This window comes from Eubalaena glacialis, chromosome 11 (genome assembly GCF_028564815.1).
Source record: "Eubalaena glacialis isolate mEubGla1 chromosome 11, mEubGla1.1.hap2.+ XY, whole genome shotgun sequence".
Taxonomy (NCBI): domain Eukaryota; kingdom Metazoa; phylum Chordata; class Mammalia; order Artiodactyla; family Balaenidae; genus Eubalaena; species Eubalaena glacialis.
The window spans coordinates 64,304,752-64,325,355 of record NC_083726.1 but is presented as its reverse complement, the minus strand read 5'-3'; the positions used below and the strand labels follow the sequence as shown (position 1 = coordinate 64,325,355).

At 38.2% G+C, this 20,604-nt stretch overlaps 1 protein-coding gene across 4 annotated transcripts in view; it reads left to right on the top strand.

The window, feature by feature from the left end:
- Positions 1–20,604, top strand: part of ATF1 (activating transcription factor 1) — a 78,835-nt gene that overhangs the window by 50,610 nt on the left and 7,621 nt on the right. For 3 of the 4 annotated variants that reach the window (XR_009702594.1, XM_061205793.1, XM_061205792.1), the window contains exons 3-5: positions 6,699–6,818; positions 9,117–9,217; positions 18,776–18,906. Coding sequence is in view for 3 of the 4 variants with exons in the window: in XM_061205793.1 (XP_061061776.1) it covers positions 6,699–6,818; positions 9,117–9,217; positions 18,776–18,906 (352 nt within the window). In the remaining variant the exon portion in view is untranslated. The remainder of the gene's footprint in view (positions 1–6,698; positions 6,819–9,116; positions 9,218–18,775; positions 18,907–20,604) is intronic. The other variant, XM_061205794.1, reaches the window with a different exon arrangement.

Here is a 20,604-nt window from a genome sequence, read left to right as displayed (position 1 = left end):
GTTTTCGACTATAATCTCTTCAAATATTTTCTCTGGTCCTTTCTCTCTCTCTTCTCCTTTTGGGACCCCTATAATGCAAATGTTGTTGCGTTTAATGTTGTCCCAGAGGTCTCTTAGGCTGTCTTCATTTCTTTGCATTCTTTTTTCTTTAGTCTGTTCCGCAGCAGTAAATTCCACCATTCTGTCTTCCAGGTCACTTACCCATTCTTCTGCCTCAGTTATTCTGCTATTGATTCCTTCTAGTGTAGTTTTCATTTCAGTTATTGTATTGTTCATCTCTGTTTGTTTGTTCTTTAATTCTTCTAGGTCTTTGTTAAACATTTCTTGCATCTTCTCGATCTTTGCCTCCATTCTTATTCCGAGGTCCTGGATCATCTTCACTATCATTATTCTGAATTCTTTTTCTGGAAGGTTGCCTATCTCCACTTCATTTAGTTGTTTTTCTGGGGTTTTATCTTGTTCCTTCATCTGGTATATAGCCGTCTGCCTTTTCATCTTGTCTTTCTGTGAATGTGGTTTTTGTTCCACAGGCTGCAGGATTATAGTTTTTCTTGCTTCTGCTGTCTGCCCTCTGGTGGTTGAGGCTATCTAAGAGGCTTGATGGGATACTCTGGTGGTGGGTAGAGCTGACTGTTGCTGTGGTGGTCAGAGCTCAGTAAAACTTTAATCCACTTGACTGTTGATGGGTGGGGCTGGGTTCCCTCCCTGTTGGTTGTTTTGCCTGAGGCAACCCAACACTGGAGCCTACCTGGGCTCTTTGGTGGGGCTAATAACAGACTCTGGGAGGGCTCACGCCAAGGAGTACTTCTCAGAACTTCTGCTGCCAGTGTCCTTGTCCCCACGGTGAAACAGAGCCACCCCCCGCCTCTGCAGGAGACCTTCCAACACTAGCAGGTAGGTCTGGTTCAGTCTCCCCCGGGGTCACTGCTCCTTCCCCTGGGTCCCGATGCGCACACTATTTTGTGTGTGCCCTCCAAGAGCGGGGTCTCTGTTTCCCCCAGTCCTGTTGAAGTCCTGCAATCAATTCCCACTAGGCTTCAAAGTCTGATTCTCTATGAATTCCTCCTCCCGTTGCCGGACTCCCAGGTTGGGAAGCCTGACGTGGGGCTCAGAACCTTCACTCCAGAGGGTGGACTTCTGTGGTGTTAGTGTTCGCCAGTCTGTGAGTCCCCCACCCACCAGTTATGGGATTTGATTTTACTCTGATTGCGCCCCTCCTACCGTCTCATTGTGGCTTCTCCTTTGTCTTTGGATGTGGGGTATCTTTTTTGGTGAGTTCCAGTGTTTTCCTGTCGATGATTGTCCAGCAGCTAGCTAGTTGTGATTCTGGTGTTCTCGCAAGAGAGAGCGAGAGCACGTCCTTCTCTCGTTTCTGCTTTATATCCACAATTTTTTTAACACCCCTTTTGTTTTTAACTTATTATTTAATCTTCACTGTAACTCTGAAAAAGATATTATTAGTTCTGTTTACAAAGCGGAAAACTGAGGTCCTGGGAAGTTAAGTAATTTGTTTAGCGTCACAGAGCAGCAAATGATTGCCTTAAGCTAAAAATCAGCCCAAGCCTGTCTGACTCCAAAATCTGTGTGCCTTTCTGGAGTTAGAAGACTTTGGATTCAAACTCTGTTAAATAGAGGTTTCTTTTCCCATGCCACTCTACTAACTCCCCACCCTCCCTCACCCAAGTGTTTATGGTCCAGGGATCCCCTAATTAAGGAGCTAAAGAGAATGCTAATTTTTGCCCAGTCACTTGAATAAGAGTGAGCTCAGCTACCCTGTGGAGTGAGAGGCAATCAGGGGGCCTTAGTCCTACAGCTCCCAATTTAATCAGAGCAGCTCCAGAAAAAATCCTTTTCTACTTCTTCTGACATCTCCTAAGAGGGGTTCTGAGGTTGGTGCCATAGTGTACTAGCACGTTCTACAGCTCTAAGATCTCGAACTGCACTGTTCAGTATGGCAGCCACAAGTGGATATTTGAATTTTAATTTGAATTACTTACAGTTAAACAAAATTAAAAATCAGTCTTTCAGTCATACTAGCCACATTTCAAATGCTTGATACTGACTACTATATTGGATAGTGCAGATTTAGAACATTTCTATCATTGCAGAAGGCTCAGACAGCACTGAAAAGTAACAGGTGGAGGCAATCATCTGTGTTTCAACCGCAGATTAAAATTGGGGGGTGGGGAACAGCAGGTCCCTCTTTTCCTTCTTTGAGAAAGATCTCAGGATTTAGACGATCACATTTGAGAGTGGCAGTGGGAAGACACCAGGCTTTGGGACCCTGAATGATGAGCATTTTGTGAGGTTAGAACAGTGATAATAAGGGGAAGTGATGACTACTAGCTAAAACAAAATCTGGTGCCGTTTTTCCTTTTCTGCCTGCCAGATCCTCAGTCTGCACAAAATCACAAGGATTGCCAGAAACTCTGGAGGAATGATTGCTTTTATCTTTTTAGAAATGTAAATTAACCCCCTCACAAGCTCTCCTCATTATTTGAGTGTTTGGCTTTAGTTAGGGTCTGAAAAGTAAAGGGACCTCTGAGTGTAATGATGACTCTAGAGCTGGACTCTTCAGATTCATGAATCCTGTTTATTTTTACTCATTAATTTCTGTATCCCCATATTGGGATACTGTCAGTGAGAAACAGAGCCAGACACCTGTTAAAGGCAGCAAGATAGATTTCATTCAGACTAGTGCAGTATGGAAGAGAGACTCCAGCATAAATTGAGCTCAACTCTGCTGAAACAAAAGGTGGGTCCCTTTTAAAATGCTGGAGTGTGCTAAAGGAAAAGTACTGAAGATGTTAGGTGGAGAGGTTGGTCACTGTGATTCAGCCATTTGTGTCCACTTGCTAATTGGTGCTTATCAGATTTAGGCTCCCATCCTCCAACAGAGACTGGTAGACAAAGGCCCTATCCTCTTGATGATTACATTTCAAAGGGATGACTCCCAGGTCCTTGAGAAAGACATTTCTGGGTTGTACAAGATTTGTTTATCTCAAGGGTCAGAGATTGACAACTGCAAGTTTTCTAAAGTAAGTGCTCTAAGAAAAGTGAGGTCAAAGGCCTATAGTCAGGTTTTGGCTAGAACAAACAGTTAATTATTTTGGCAGCATTGAGCTTTCTCTAGGAGGCATTTTAAGGAGGCTGGGTCATCCTAGGGACTCAACCTTGAACTGATAGAAGCTGTGGTAGAGTTTGGTCATGTCTCAGTGTGTGTGAGGGAGGTTGAATGGAGTTGTTTGTGCTGAAAGTCTGCAGTTTTCAGTACCTGGATAAAGGTTGGTTTGTTTTGTTATTAGTTTTGTTTTGTTTTTGTAAATTGAAGTATAGTTGATTTACAGTGTTGTGTTAATTACTGCTGTACAGCCAAGTGATTCAGTTACACATATATATACATTCTTTTTTATATATATTCTTTTCCATTATGGTTTAGCATAGGATATTGAATATAGTTCTCTGTGCTGTACTGTGGTACCTTGTTGTTTATCCATTCTATATAGAAAAGCTTATATCTGCTAACCACAACCTCCCACTCCATCCCTCCCCCAAACCCCTCCCCTTGGCAGCCACCAGTCTGTTCTGTTTGCGATTCTGTTTCTGTTTCATAGGTTCATTTGTGTCATATTTCCACATATAAGCGACATCGTATGGTATTTGTCTTTCTCTTTCTGATTTACTTCACTTAGTATGATAATCCATTTGCATCCATGTTGCTGCAAATGGCATTATTTTGTTCTTTTTTATGGCTGAGTAGTATTCCATTGTCTATATGTACATCTTTACCCATTCATCTGTCAATGGACATTTAGGTTCTTTCCATGTCTTGGCTATTGTGAATAGTGCTGCTATGAACATAGGGGTGCACGTATCTTTTTGAATTAAAGTTTTGTCTGGATATATGCCCAGGAGTGGGATTGCAGAACCATATGCTAATTCTATTTTTTAGTTTTGAGGAACCTCCATATTGTTTTCCACAGTGGCTGCACCAACTTACATTCCCATCAACAGTGTAGGGAGGGTTCCCTTTTCTCCACACCCTCTCCAGCATTTGTTATTTGTAGACTTTTAAATGATGGCCATTCTGACTGGTGTGAGCTGCTACCTCATTGTAGGTTTTTTTTGGCCGCACCATGTGGCATGTGGGATCTTAGTTCTCCAGCCAGGGATCAAACCCATGTCCCCTGCAGTGGAAGCACAGAGTCCTAACCACTGGGCAGCCAGGGAATTCCCCTTCATTGTAGTTTTGATTTGCATGTCTCTAATACTTACCGATGTTGAGCATCTTTTCATGTGCCTATTGGCCATCTGTGTTTCTTCTTTGGAGAAATGTGTATTTAGGTCTTCTGTCCATTTTCGATTAGGTTGTTTGTTTTTTTGTTCTTCAGTTGTATGAGCTGTTTATATATTTTGGAAAGTAAACCTTTGTCAGTCACATCATTTGCAAATAGGTTGTCTTTTCGTTTTGTTTATGGTTTCCTTTGCTGTGCAAAAGCTTGTAAGTTTGATTAGGTCCCATTTGTTTATTTTTGTTTTTATTTTTATTGCCTTGGGAGACTGACCTAAGAAAACTGGTATAGTTTATATCAGAGAATGTTTTGCCTATGTTCTCATGGAGTTTTACCGTGTCATGTGTTATGTTTAAGTCTTTAAGCCATTTTGAGTTTATTTTTGTGTATGGTGAGAGGGTGTGTTCTAACTTCATTGATTTATATGTGGCTGTTGAGCCTTCCTAGCACTACTTGCTGAAGAGACTGTCTTTCCCATTGTATATTCTTGCCTCCTTTGTCAAAGATTTTTCTTTTTAATACTTATTTATTTGGCTGTGCCAGGTTTTTTTTTTTTTTAATAAATTTATTTATTTATGGCTGCGTTGGGTCTTCGTTGCTGCGTGTAGGCTTCCTCTAGTTGCAGCGAGCGGGGGCTACTCTTCATTGAGGTGCATGGGCTTCTCATTGTGGTGGCTTCTCTTGTTGCACAGCACAGGCTCTAGGCGCGTGGGCTTCAGTAGTTGTGGCGCACGGGCTTAGTTGCTCCACGGCATGTGGGATCTTCCCAGACCAGGGCTCAAACCCATGTCCCCTGCATTGGCAGGAGGATTCTTAACCACTGTGCCACCAGGGAAGTCCTGCACCAGGTCTTAGTTGCGGGGGATCTTTGTTGCCACATGCAGGATCTTTAGTTGCCGTATGCGGTATCTAGTTCCCTGACCAGGGATCGAACCCAGGCCTCCTGCTTTGGGAGCATGGAGTCTTAACCACTGGACCACCAGGGAAGTCCCTTTTGTCAAAGATTAATTGATCATAGGTGTGTGGGTTTATTTCTGGGCTCTCTATTCTGTTCCATTGATCCATATGGCTGACTTTGTGCCAATACCACACTCTTGATTACTGTAGCTTTGTAGTATTGTCTGAAGCCTGGGAGGGTTATGCCTCCTGCTTTGTTCTTTTTCTTCAGAATTGCTTTGGCAATTCTGGGTCTTTTATGGTTCCATATGAATTTTAGGATTATTTGTTCTAGTTCTGTGAAAAATGTCATGGGTAATTTGATAGGGGTCGCATTAAATTAGATTGCTTTCGGTCGTATGGCCATTTTAACAAATTAATTCTTCCAATCCAAGAGCAAGGGCTATCTTTCCATTTCTTTGAATCATCTTCAGTTTCCTTTATTAATATTTTATAGTTCTCGGCATATAATAAGTCTTTCACCTCCTTGGTCAGGTTTATTCCTAAGAATTTTATTTTGGGGAGGTGTGATTTTAAAAGGTACTGGTTTTTTACATTTCCTTTCTGATATTTGGATAAAGTTTTATATACATATTTCCTGACCTGGGCATTTGGGAGATGATGAGACTGGAATTTAATCCAGTCTCGGGAAAGGGTAAAGAACCTTCAATGAAACGGAATAAGGCATTGTTTTGGGGGCCTGATGCAAACACAGAAAAGAGTCAAAAAGGTGATTTTCAGGACTTGAGAAGCAGCCTTGGATTTTATTTTGTGATTTAAGCCCGAGATGAATGGTATGAACCAGGATAGTCTAGAGGAAGGTGAGAGATCTGAAAATATCTGGGAAAGCTTCTTGGAATAGGTAGAACCTGAGCTGAGTCTTGAAGGATGACAGGTGGGCTTTTCTTGGTTTAGCATTTTATTGTGGTATTTCTATGAAACCCCATCTACTTTCCACAGAAATAAAATATTTCAAGTAAATAATTGAATCATGAAATTATAATTTATTTTTCTTTGAAGATACTGCCCAAAGTTGGTATTTCTCTCACTTTTTGATTCTTGATTTCTTAATTGGTTTTTAACCAGGTATCTTCAGAATGACATGTTCTGAAGAGCCACCATGTTTTTACACAATCAGTTCCTCTGCCTCAAATACCTTCCAACCCTATCCCCCAAGCACACCTTCAGGGAATTGTGTATCTTTCAAGACCTAGCTGAAGTAGCACCCTTTCTTTGCTCCCACAGTACAGTGCTGTCTACTTTTCTGCTTATATTATAGCTCTTATTGTTTGTTTGTACTCTCAACCCCCTAATGCAGTCTCCTGCCCACAGAAGATACCTAATATGTGATTAATAGATGTGGTTAAATATAATAAGCTCTGAAATGTATTTTCCAGTATTAAGAACTCAGCTTTCTTACGTGCACAGGTATAATTATATTATGTTAATTGAATTTTTATTTGTTCTTAGATGTCATTAAGAGGATCTGCGCCAGTGACAATTGTACCTCTTCCTGGAGAGCAAGTACAGGTTCAGGGGGTCATCCAGACAGCTCAGTCTTCTGTAATTCACCCACCACACGTGCAAACGGTACAGAAATTCAAAGACTTAGTGGTTGAGAGAGGGGACTTTTGAACCCGGAGTCTCTGGACACACTGAAGTTGCTATAGTTATAATATTATAAAACAAGATAATAAAGTTGTCTTAGAAATTAGATTTTAGAACAAACGAGGCAAATAGAAAAGTTTTAGAACTTCTAGTTTCATGTATATACTACCCGGTAAAAACATAAGGCAATTTTGGGAAGAAGTTATTGCTTAGAATTTAAGGAAATGAAAGATTTTCTGAAGGGAAAGCACCTTTTTATCCTAGTGGTATCCTTCATGAAAAAGAGAATTCTGAAGAAAGGGTGATGATGTGAGCGTTTTAGCAAACTAAGAAAGTACCTACCTTATGCTTTATGGTGATCAAATAAAAGAAGTTCTCTCATAGTAAAGTTCTTATTTATATCTGTCTACCTTCATATTTACACCTGACAACAGTAGGAAGGAAAAGGCCATCCTGGGTTCCTTTTCTTTTTACTCTTTCTCCCCATTTTATCTTCTGGCTCCTGTGAGTCTCAGAATGCCTTTGGTCATCTCTCATTTTTAGAAGCAGCTATCCTGGAAGAAAAGCTGTATAACTCATTTTTTCCTCTTGAATGTATACAGTGTCTGGCAGTGTTGTCAGCTGTAGAGCTGCATCTTTATGTGTTTTTTGTTTTTGTCTTTGTTTTTGGTTTTTTTCCTATATGAAAGGTGACTGCTGCATGGATTTTTGAGTTTTTATATGACGATTTTACTCTTACTAGTGCTGTCATTAAAGAGGAATACTTGATCTTAGTTATAAGGAATCTCTTAGTTTTAGAAATTATTTTCTTGCTTGAGTTCAGTGGGAGGCTTTGGAGTAAATTTAGGGACAGACAGGGAAAACAGCTACTATTTAGATTAGAAATGGCATATCTGTGGTGCATGAGGAAATATAGAAGTGACAGATCTTCCTTAATTATTACTTTATTATTTGTTACTGTGATTATTTCTTAATTATTACAGATTGTGATCCGTTCTTTCTTTCCTATCTAAAGATAAAGATTTAAGATACAAAAAAGTAGAAGTACACTAGAACTTGTTTTTGAAGGAGACTATAGAATGTAAAACAAGCTTCTCTGGAATTTAAGATCTAAGTCTAAATAGTTTAGGGGAAGGCCTTCTGTAGAGAGTAAGTAATGTAGAGAATTTATGTCCGTTCTAGAAGCCTGTTTTGTTTATTTTTTTTTAATGAGGATGAAGTCAGGTGTCACAATGCAACTTCAGAAAAATGCTGAGAAATTTAATACATTTTAAAAATTGAAAATAACTCAATTGTAAGATATTATAACTTAAAACTTGCATATGGTTATTGTATTAACTAGTTTTAATAGGTTTATTATTAATAAGAGTTAACATTTACTGTGTGCTTGCGCTGTGCCATGCACTAAGTGCTTTACATGTATTAACTCATTCAACTGTGAAGTGAGATACAGCTAATTATTACAGATATTTAAGTTGCATGTGTTTGTACCTGCCCTTGCCAGTGACCTCCACTTTACCAAATCTAATGCTTGTTCTCAGTCCTTGTTTTACTTTACCTGCTAGCAGAATTTGACATGGTTGATTATTCTTTTCTCCTCAATACACTGTCTTCACTAGTTTTCCAAGGACACCTCGCTCATTTAACATTACTCATGGTGGCTTGTTCTTGGTCTCATTTGCTGGTTCCTCCCGTTCTTTCCAACCTCTTACTGCTAGAGTGTCCCTGGGTTTTGTCCTATATTTATCCCCTTATTGAGCTCACTGAGTCTTGTGGCTTTAAGGACTATCTAAAGAGCTGTGACTTCCAATATATGTCTAGCCCAGACCCCTTCCCTGACTCACAGGCTTGTATATTCAGCAGTCTCCTCAATTTCATTATCTAATAATTAGATATTGGTTGGATATCTGGTAACATTTCAAAGTTAGCATGTCCGAAATCCAAATCAGATAGCATTAATGATAAAAAAAAAACTTTGAATAATGTGCATCAGTATAGAGACTGATCTTTACAACTCTAGTGAAGTAGTATTGCTTTGTTTGGGGGATAGACTTTCTTCTTTGTTCTGAGCCTGCTGTGTTGTATGTTCCTTTAGTTTGGACTCCTGAAATAAACTTTCTCTTTTCCTTTTCCTTTTATTTCTTTCTTTTAGACCTTAGATTTAATGACAAAGGAATTTGGGTGGCAGAAGACAGATCATTTTTTCTGAAAGTAAAAATTAAATTTAATTCTTTTTCTACCTGCTTTGTTCATCATAGTAAAACCAGTTCTGTTTTTCAGGTATCATCTTTATCAGAAAGTGAAGAGTCTCAGGACTCATCTGACAGCATAGGCTCCTCACAGAAAACCCACGGGATCCTAGCACGGCGCCCATCTTACAGGTGAGTACTCGTGTCAAACCCCGCATGTGTTATATTACCGTATGAGTTGGAATGGTGCTGGCAAAGCAAATCATATCAAGAAGGAGCATGTGTTTGTATAGGAAGGGAAGTGTTAAGAGAGACAGGGCAAGATTTTTAAGGGCCCAAGTGCTGAAGAGGAATTTAGACTTATCTTCTGGCAAAATATTAGATATCCATATTTACTAACTTTAATAGTAATATGAAAGGGCTGTAAATTTTAAGAATTAAACTGCTTTGTGTTCCCTTTCTTAGCTTCCTAGCTCTGAGCCTTTGTCTTTCCCTTGTGTGTGTTTCCCTTTGTTGAAACACATTCTTCTACATTCTGCACATACTTTAGGCCTCATTTCCTCCTGGAAACCTTCTCTGTTTACTTTCTCTTCAGCCTCCCAAGACCAGGTTAGGTCTTTCTTCTGTGGCATCCTTTTACTAACCCCTGTTATAGTACTTATCTCATGCTACTGGAATTCCAGTTTATTTATGGGCATGGCCAGTGCATTATTATTTTTTGTCATCTCAGGGCCTAGCAGAATGACCAGATGAGAGTAGATGCTTAATAATTACTTGTTGAATGAACAGAAAGCTGAAGTAGTACAAGTAACTGACAGAAAGCTTTTGAAATAATCTGGGTGATTTCATGTAGGTAGTGTGGTATCTTTGGCATGGCTGGATCTGAGACACTTCTGTGGTAGAATTGACCAAACCTGGTGACCAGATGGTAGGAGGAAAGGGAGACAGAAAAGGATGAAATGCTCTTTTGAAACACATAGACAAATGCAGTAAGGTTTTCGATGTCATGAGAGAACTTTTTATAGGGTGTATTCATTCCTGCCTGACAGAAGAAGTAGGAAAGACTTCATAAAAGATGTAATTTAGTTCATCATCAATCTGATAAATTCTGAGAGCTAGGAGCAGGGAGGGGTTTTGTAAGGCAGGAAGAGAGCTTCTTAGGCTGAGGGAACAGTGTAATGAAAGGTAGATTGTATGATATGAAAGAGGTTGGCCTGTTCTGGGAATTGGCAATTTAAGGTACAAGGAGGAAGGGGTGGTTTAGCAAGAAAAGGTAAACAGGAGCCACATTACTTAGAACCTTGTTACCATGTTAAGGAGTTGGGACTCTACTGAATAAACAGTTAATGAACACAAAAAATTTTGTCTGTGAATTTTTGGGGGGTGAAAAATAAGCCTACTAAAATGAGCTCAATTTGAAACTATAAAAAAGTAATCCAGGGACTTAACCTGGCTGTCCAGTGGTTAAAACTCCGTGCTTCCACTGCAGGGAGCACGGGTTCGATCCCTGGTCAGGGAACTAAGATCCCACATACCACGCGGTGTGGCCAAAAAAAAAGTAATCCATTATGAAAGGAATTTCTCAGCCTTAGAAAGCAAGGTTCCAACCACGTAAGTTAATATAAACCTACATCTACATATATCTTATGAAGCAAAGTTGGAGGACACCAAAGATAAAAATAAGATCTTAAAAGCTTCCACAGAGAAAAGACAAATTACCTAGAAAGGAGTGACCATTAGGCTGACAACAGATTTTTGAATGGTAATATTAGAAGACAATGGACTAAAATCTTTAAATGCCAAGAGAAAGTAACAGTTGGCCTGGAATTATATACCCACCTGAACAATCACTCATAAATAATGGTGAAGTTAAAATCATTTCAAACTGATTTAAGAAATTACTAAAGGGTACATGTCAGGAAGAAGAAAATGAAACCAAACAAAAGGAACGTGAATATCAGAAAGAATGGTGAACCAAGACATTCATTTAAGTTACCATTGACTTTTTAGAATAATACTAATAATGATTAATTTGGGTAGTTTAAAAACAAATGGAAAGAAATATATCAGGCAGAAATATATAAGACAGGAATGGTCTACTGGAGTCTTACATCGATTACCTTTAGACTTACCTTAGACTGTTAGAGGTAATTGGCAAAAGAATACAGATAAAAAGTTTAATTATTTCCAAATAGTGGGGCTCTTTCGGCACAAAACAGTTATTTAGCTCCTAGATAAAATCCTTGTTAATGAATTGTGCATTTATAGGAAATAACAGAAATGTCTTATCAGCCTACCCTAATAAACATAAAACCATATACATACAAATACATGAGCTGAAACTAGAATGGGAAGCAGAAGCAAGCATGAAGACCAAGGTACACCCATTACTTTAGGTCTACTGCAGGAAGGAACTATGAACCTGAGATTTTTGTATTAAGCTGAGATCCCTACAGCAGGCTAGAGCACCTGAAACAAAGTTTCCCCAAGTTAAGCTTTCCGAATTACCAAAGATAAGATCAAGCAAATATGAATTTACAGTCAGAAATCATCAACATACAAAGAAATAAACCATTATAAGTGCGAATCAGCAGAAACAATATATAATGAACTCAATAAATGCAGAAAAAGTATTTGATAAAATTCAGCACCCACTCAAATTTTTAGCAAATAAGGAATAAAAATGGACTTTCCTAGCATATACAGACTTTGAGAACTGAACTATACATAGGACAGATCACAGCTCAAGTTCCAAACATGGTACACACATGGACCAAATCTGAATAGCACTGCATAGTCTTTGAAAACTAAACTGATGTTGGAACCACGACCCACAGAAGGCTTGTCAGAACTTGCGGCTTGGACACAACCAGGCTGATAGCCTGCTAAAACAAGAATATCAAGAATTCTCACTAACACACCATTGTAAAGCAATTATACTTCAATAAAGATGTTTAAAAAAAAAAAAATTTTTTGGCCATATTTTCCCTATAGCCAATTATATTCAGTTCTGAGGAAATTATCATGATTATATAAGAATAAAGAGCATTTGTCATCAAAAAAAAAAAAAAAAAGAATTCTCCATAGGATTTAAACAGGAGTCTAATATAATATTGAAAATGTCCAACATTACATGGCATACAAAGAACCTGGAAGAATCTTAACTTGCAAGGGAAAAGACTATAAGCAAATGCCATCTCCTAGATGACCCAGATGTTGGAATTATATGACAAAAACTTTAAAGGAGCTATTACTGAAGTGTTCTAACTAACAAGTAAGGGTGAATTCTCTTGAAATGCATGGAAAGATAGGAACTCTTAGCAAAATACAGAAGCTATAAAGAGAACAAAATAGAAATTTAAGAGCTGAATACACTAACAGAAATAAAACCTCACTGGACGGATTCAATAGGAGAACGGAGATAAAGAGTTAGTCAACTTCAAAGATAGTTCAATGGAGATTATCCAATCTGAAGAATAGAGATTGGAAAAATTAACTAATTCTCAGGGACTTGTGAGACAATACCCAAAGATCTAAAACTGTGTCATTTGAGTTATAGAACAGAAAAATGTTGCAGAAAAAATACTTGTAGAAATAATAGCTGAAATGTTCCCAAATTCGGTGAAACCTACAAATTGAAAAAGCTTAGCAAATCTTAAACAAGATAAAACGCAAAGAAATCCCTGCCCAGACATATATCATAATCAAACTGCTGAAAAATAAAGACATAAATATTGTGAGCAGCCAGAGAAAAATGACACTACTTATAAGGGCATGATGTGAATGATTATAGATTTCTCATCAAAAACTGTGCAAGCTAGAAGAAATGAAATAGCATTCTTAAAGTGCTAAAGAAAACTATTAATCCAGAATTCTCTATCTAGTGAAAGTAACCCTCAGAAATGGAGGTGAACTAAGTATTCTCAGATAAAGGAAAACTAAGAGAAATCATTGACAGCAGACTTGCTCTAAAATAACTGCTAAGAAAGTTCTTAAGACCAAAAGAAACTTGGAAGGTTAGGAATGAATAAAGGCAACAACAAGATCTGGGCAAATATAATGGACTACTCTCCTATTAAATTCTTTAAAATATGTTTGATGGTTGAAAAAAATGACACTGTCTGATGGGGTTTTCAGTGTAGGCAGTTTTAATATGTAAGACAACTACAACATAAATGGGGGAGGATAAAGAGATTTAATATGGTGGTAAAGTTTCTAAGGTTCACTTGAAGGGGTAAAATAGTGACTATAAATAGACTAGGCATCTATATTGTAACACTTAGAACAACTACTAAAGAAACTGTACAAAGAGATTTAGTCAAATACACAATAAACTAGAGTTTTGAAAAATCTTAACTCAAAAGAATGCAGAATTTTTTAAAAAGATAGCAAATAATAAAATGGTAGATCAACCAATATCAGTCGTTATATTAAGACAGCATGACTTAAACTCACTAAAAGACAGAGATTATAAATAGACACAAAAATCCTCAAGAAAATATTAGTAAACCAAGTACGACAACATATAGATGGTATTATACACCATAATTGAGTAAGATTTATCCCAGAGTGCAAAATTGGTTTAACATCTGAAAATCAATTAATGTAATACATCATATTTATAGAATAAAAACAAAAAACTTAGTCATCTGAACAGACACACAAAAAAGCATTTGATGAAATCCAGTACCCTTTAATGATAAAAATTCTCATCAAACAAATAGATGGGAGTTTCCTCAACCTGATAAAGTGCATCTACAAAAGCCCAGAGCTAACATCATATTTAATGGTGGAAGACTGAATGTTTTCCCCACTAAGATCAGGCACAAGACAAGGCTGTGGATGTCTGCTCTCACTGTTTCTACTTAACATTTTACTCAGGAAATCAGGCAAGAAAATGAAATGAAAGGCATATTGGAAAGGAAGAAATAAAAGTTTGCAGATGACAATGATCTCATATATAGAAAATCCCAAAGGATCCACTAAAATAGAACTAATAAATAAGTTCAGCAGTGTTGTGGGATACAAAATCAATTGGTTTTCTATACACTAGCAATAAACAATCCAAGAATAAAATTAAGAAAACAGTCCTACTTAAAATAACATAAAATGTATAAAATAATACTTGAAATTAAATTTATAAATTCAAATTATATAAAACAAGTATAATACTTGTATACTGAAAACTACAAAACCTTGTTGAGAGACATTTTTTTAAAATCTAAACAAAAAGACATCACATGTTCATCAACTGGAAGACTAAATATTGTTAAGACAAATAACCCAGTTAAACAATGAAGAAAAGATTTGAATAAACATTTCTCCAAAGAAGATATACAAATGGCCAATAAGTATGTGAAAAACTGATCAACATCATTTGTCATTAGGTAAATGCAAATCAAAATAATGACATACGACTTCAAACTTAGTAGGATGCCTAAAAAACAAAAACAAAAAACCCATAACAGGTGTTGGTAAGGGGGGCAGTGGCTGTGGAAACAATCTGGCAGTTCTTCAAAATACTGAATATACATACCTTATAAGGCATTACTACTATTGCTATATATATAAGCAAGAGAAATAAAAACATAATCAAAAGAAAACTGGCTATATTAATATCATACAAAATAAGACTTAAGAGCAAAGAAAATTATCAGAGATAAAGAGGGAGTCAGTTCACCAAGAAGACATAACAATCCTAAATATGTACGCATCTAACAACAGAGCTTCATAATACATGTATCAAAAACTTACGGAACTGAAAAGCAAAATAAATCCACAGTTATAGCTGAAAATTTGAGTACACCTACCTCAGTATCCGACAGAACTTGTAGCCAGAAATTCAGCAAGATTATAGAACTGAACAATACAATCAACCAGTCGGATCTAGTTGACATTTTTAGAACACTTTACCCACGTGCACAAAGAACATTCACCAAGAAACACATCCTGGATCATACCAAACCTTAACAAATTTAGAAGAATTGAAATTATGCAAAGTTCTCTTATATTTGAATTAGACTAGAAGCCAGTAAAAGAAAGATAACAGGAAAATCTCCAAACATACGGAAATTAACACACTTAGAAATAATCCATGGACCAAACAGAAAATCTTAAGGGAAATTAGAAAGCACTGTGAACTTAATGAAAAATGAAAATATCAAAATCTGGAGCTGTAACCAGTGGGAAATAATTAGAGGAAAATTTACCTTATTAAATAAAAACTTATAAAAGAAGGAAAGTCTCAAATCAACAAGTTTCCACTTTAAGAAACTAGGGGAAAAACAAAATAAGCTCAAAGAAAGCAGGAGAAATGAAATAATAGAGATTAAGAGCAGAAATCAGGGAATTCCCTGGTGGTCCAGTGGTTAGGACTCCGCACTTCCATTGCCAGGGGCCCGGGTTTGATCCCTGGTCGGGGAACTAAGGTCCTGCAAGATGCATGGCACGGCCAGGGGGGAAAATAGAGCAGAAGTCAATGAACTTGAAAAGAGAAAACTAATAGAGATAACTGAAAGGTGGTTCTTTGGGGGGAAAAGAATTAGTAAAATTGATAATCCGGTAGCAAGATGGGGGGAATGGTGAATATAAAGGGGAGAGTGGTCAGAGATGAGGTTGGAGAGGTCACAGGGACAAGTTATGGCCTTGTAGACTGTGTCATTTATTCTGATAGGGAGCCACTGCAGATGAGTGACTTGATCTGACTGACATTTTAAAAAGATGATTGGTTGTTGATGACTGGTGTGGAGAATGGACTGTAGTAAGGGAAGGGCAGACTAAAGGAGGACCTGTTAGAGGCTACTGTTCAGTCAAGAGGTGGTGGCATGGACTGGGGTGCAGCAGTGGAGGTGATGAGGGTGGGTAAGATTCTGGATATATTTTCAAGATAGAGACAATGGGATTTGTTTATGAATTGGATAAAGGTTGTGAGAAAGAGAGAATGACTCCAAAATTTTTGAAAAACAGAGTCGATATTTACTGACGTGGGTAAGACTGCACACGGTGGAAGGATACCTGACATTAGATTTGGATGTGTTAAGTTTGAGGTGCCTATTGAGTGGAAGTATTCAATACACAATTGGATATAGCAGTTTCGAGTTAAGGAGAGAAGTTGAGGAAATATCATTTGAGGGGTCATCAGTATACACAAGGTATTCAAGCCTATGGGACAGATGAGCTCATTAGAAAGAATATAGACAGAGAAAGAGAAGTCCAAAAGACTAAGGTTCTCCAAGAATGAGGCAGGAGGATGAGGAAGAATGCAGAACAGTGGCAAATAATATCTCAAAATATAGTAAAAATAAAGTAATATATATGGGAATGGTAAGCAACAATTTAGATAATGGTACTCTTTGAGGGGGGAGAAGAGCAGGGAAAGGAATTGGTAGTGACATTTTGGTGTATCTGTAAGCTAATTCCTATTAAAAATGAGATATCTAAAGCAAATATGGCAAAATAGCATCTAATGATTCTTGGTACATGGTACGTAGGTGTTTTATTTCCTGTACTTCTCTTTATGCTCAAAATGTTTCATAACTTGGGCTTCCCTGGTGGCGCAGTGGTTGAGAATCTGCCTGCCAATGCAGGGGACACGGGTTCGAGCCCTGGTCTGGGAAGGTCCCACATGCCGCGGAGCAACCAGGCCCATGAGCCACAACTACTGAGCCTGCGCATCTGGAGCTTGTGCTCCGCAACAAGAGAGGCCGCGATAGTGAGAAGCCCGTGCACCGCAATGAAGAGTGGCCCCCGCTTGCCGCAACTAGAGAAAGCCCTTGCACAGAAACGAAGACCCAACACAGCTATAAATAAATAGATAGATAGATAAATAAATAAAGGAATTCCTTTAAAAAAAAAAAGTTTCATAACTTAAAATTGAAAAAGAAGTGGCCACAGCATTCCACAGTCTCATGCGAGGCTGGCTGCTTAAGACCATGCAGGCAGCTTGTTAAATGGATTCTGGAGCTCTGTCCACTCAATCATTAGGGGTACCAGTTGGGAATCTGAATTCAGTAAACCTCTCCAGCTGATTCTGGTACATAAGCAGGTTTACGAACCACTGTGACAATTCTACAGATGGCTAACACAGAGTCCTATAGGACTGCCACCTCTCTTGCTCTCTGTGTGGGACTTCTGTTAGTACAGTCTACACTTGCAGCTCTTGGTGGGAAGACTGTCCAGAGTAAAGAGACCAAGCTGGAGAAGGATCTTCAATGTGTGGTAAGAGAACAGCTGAAGGATCTAAAATTATTTGGCCTCCAATAAAGAAGACCTGTAGCAGTTGTCAAATATTGCAAAGTAGGGCATGGATATATTGGGTTGGCCAAAAAGTTCATTCGGGTTTTCCTGTGAGATGTTATGGAAAAACCCGAATGAACTTTTTGGCCGACCCAATTAGAGTAAAGCTTAACTTTCTCTAGCTTCATTGGGTGGAATTAGCTGTGAGTCTAAATAAGGATGGGCTCTAACCATCCAAAAATTGAATAGTTTGCTTTTTGGAAGTTGTTGATGAATTATTCCTGGAAGTAGAGGCTGTTAGCAATGTTAGAGAATTCCTCCACGGGCTGGAGGGTTAGCACAGATAACATGAAAGATCCCTTTTAATGCTGAGGGGTTTTTTTTTTCCTTTGTGATTCTTTTTTGTTATTGTTTTCACACAAGTAGTTCAGGTTTTCTGATTTTTCTACAATATACACAGAATTCTTGAGTAAACATTTCTTTTTCCTTTTCTTTTTTTCCCCAGAAACAAATAATGCTCCCTCCATCCCCAGCTGTGTTTTGGAAGACCTTTCTTTTCAGCAAGGCATCTTTTTCCATCCCCTTATTCTTGCCATGAGTCCCCTTTTTTTTTTTAAACCAAGTCTGAGGGATGCCTGTTGAATCAAATGTACTTCTTGTTAAAATAAGCAATTTTATTTATCACTGATACTCTGCATTTTTATAGTAGTATTTTTTTTGTACTTTCCATCAAAGTTAGGAAAATGGGCTTTTTTTCCCCCCCAGTTATACATACATATATACCTTCTTTTTCATACTCTTTTCCATTATGGTCTGTCACAGGATATTGAATATAGTTCCCTGTGCTATACAGTAGGACCTTGTTGTTTATCCATTCCATATATACCAGTTTGCATCTGCTAACCCCAAACTCCCAATCCATCCCTCTCCCACCTCACTCCCCCTTGACAACCACCAGTCTTTATAGTAGTATTTTTTTTTATTTTAATTTTTATTTTTTGGCCACGCCACGTGGCATGCAGGATCTTAGTTCCCCAACCAGGGATCGAACTGTGCCCTCTGTAGTGCAAGCGCGGATTCTTCCACTGGAACCACTGGACCGCCAGGGAAGTCCAAAATTTAATCTTTTTAAATAAAGGTCACTGACACTATTTAGAAAATGAATAGTACTTTGTTAATTAATGAAATACCTCACAATGGAGCCATCTCTCCTGTAGGGGAAGGAGACATTTTATACCTCTGCAAGGGCCTTGTATATTGAAAGGCACTCTGTATGGGTATTTGCTCAGTGTCTCTTTTCAGGTCTTCATAAACTAAAATATAACCAGCCTGCTAATAAACAAAGTCTAGTTTGTGCTAAAACACAGTATGTGCTAAACAAAGGATTCCTTGACACAAGAGTTTAGGTGTCTACCAGATTACTGTATTTTTAACCTGAGATTAAAAAGGTTTAGTAATTTCTTTGTAAAGCTGTCCTCATCACCAACATTAATAATAGAGTTCTGTTTTTCACAGAAAAATTTTGAAAGACCTATCTTCTGAAGATACACGGGGCAGAAAAGGAGACGGAGAAAATCCTGGAGTTTCTGCTGTCACTTCTATGTCTGTTCCAACTCCCATCTATCAGACTAGCACCGGACAGTACAGTACGTATAGGAATAAATTTCCCACCCGACAGACACACAAAAACTAACCTTTCTGTTTGAAGAAGTGGTGTGTAAACTGTCATACTTTAATAGTGATGATTATTAAAGGATAACATTTTGAGCCAGAAATAATGCAAAGTTCTTTTTCAGTGTTATCTCATTTATTCCTTACAACAACTTTGTGAGGTGGGCAGTTATCAATTTATGAGGGAACCGAGGCTTAGAGAGTCAGATAATATCCCTGAAGTCACACAGCTTGTAAGTGATACACGGCTTGTAAATGATATACTTACTTCAGGGTATATAAGTCTGTGAGTTTTGACAAATGCATGGAGCTGTCTGAGTACCACCACAATCAAGACTCTCCATCACCCCAAGAAATTCACTTGTGCTGTGTCCGTTTGTAGATAATCTCTCCCTCCTCTCCTAACCCCTGTTCTTCAAGTTTTATTGGTGTCCCATCTGACCACCTCTCACCATCTCCAGTCATCCTCTCCACCACCTCAGTCTACACTCTCATCTGAATTACTGCAGTATCCGATTGGTCATCTTGCTTCCATTCTTGCTCTAATACTTTTCCATATCTCAGCCAAAGCAATTTATTTAAAATGTCAATTAGATCACACCATTTTTGCTCAGAATCTTCCAGTGACTTTAGAATAGGTCACACAAGGCATTACATTCAGGATCTGGCTTTGCCTGCCACTCTGATCTCATCTCCTGCCACTTGATGCCATTCTGGCCACACAGACTTTCTTGCTGTTCCTTAACGCATGAAGCTTGTTTCTGCCTCAGGATCTTTGGAGGTGTCATCCCTACTACCTGCGCGTTCTTCACCCAGATCCTCACATGCCTTACATCCTCACTTTTTATAATTACATATAAATGCTATAAAATATAGTAGCTTAATTATAGAATGTATATAATTATAGATTAGCTTATTTATGATCTGTCCTCAAGGAATGTAAGTTCACAACTATAACCTTGGCATACAGGGCCTGGCGCACGTAGGCTTTCATTAAAATGTGTTATGAATATATGATTTTAAGAATATATATAGAATATTTCTGTGAGGACACATAAGAAACTGGGAATAGCGGTTGCAAGGAAGGAAATTTAGGAGCAGAGATCAGAGGCAATTGGGAGGTTCACTTTTCATTTTAAACAAAACTGAATTTTTTTTTTTTTTAATCATATACATGTATTGCTGTTTCCAAAAAAAATTTTTTAAGGCAGCATATTAGCAAGTTAAAAGTTATGATAGGGCTTCCCTGGTGGTGCAGTGGTTGAGAATCTGCCTGCCAATGCAGGGGACACGGGTTCGAGCCCTGGTCTGGGAAGATCCCACATGCCGCGGGGCAACTAGGCCCGTGAGCCACAATTACTGAGCCTGCGCGTCTGGAGCCTGTGCTCTGCAACAAGAGAGGCCGCGATAGTGAGAGGCCCGCGCACCGCGATGAAGAGTGGCCCCCGCTTGCCGCCAACTGGAGAAAGCCCTCGCACAGAAACGAAGACCCAACACAGCCATACATACATACATACATACATACATACATAAATAATAAATAATAAATAATAAAATTTTTTTAAAAAGTTATGACATATTAAATGGTTTATTCTAAACCCATTAAAAATTAGAAAAAAAAATTAGAATTATGAAAACTACATAGAAACTTGGGCTAATATTTCATATGTTAC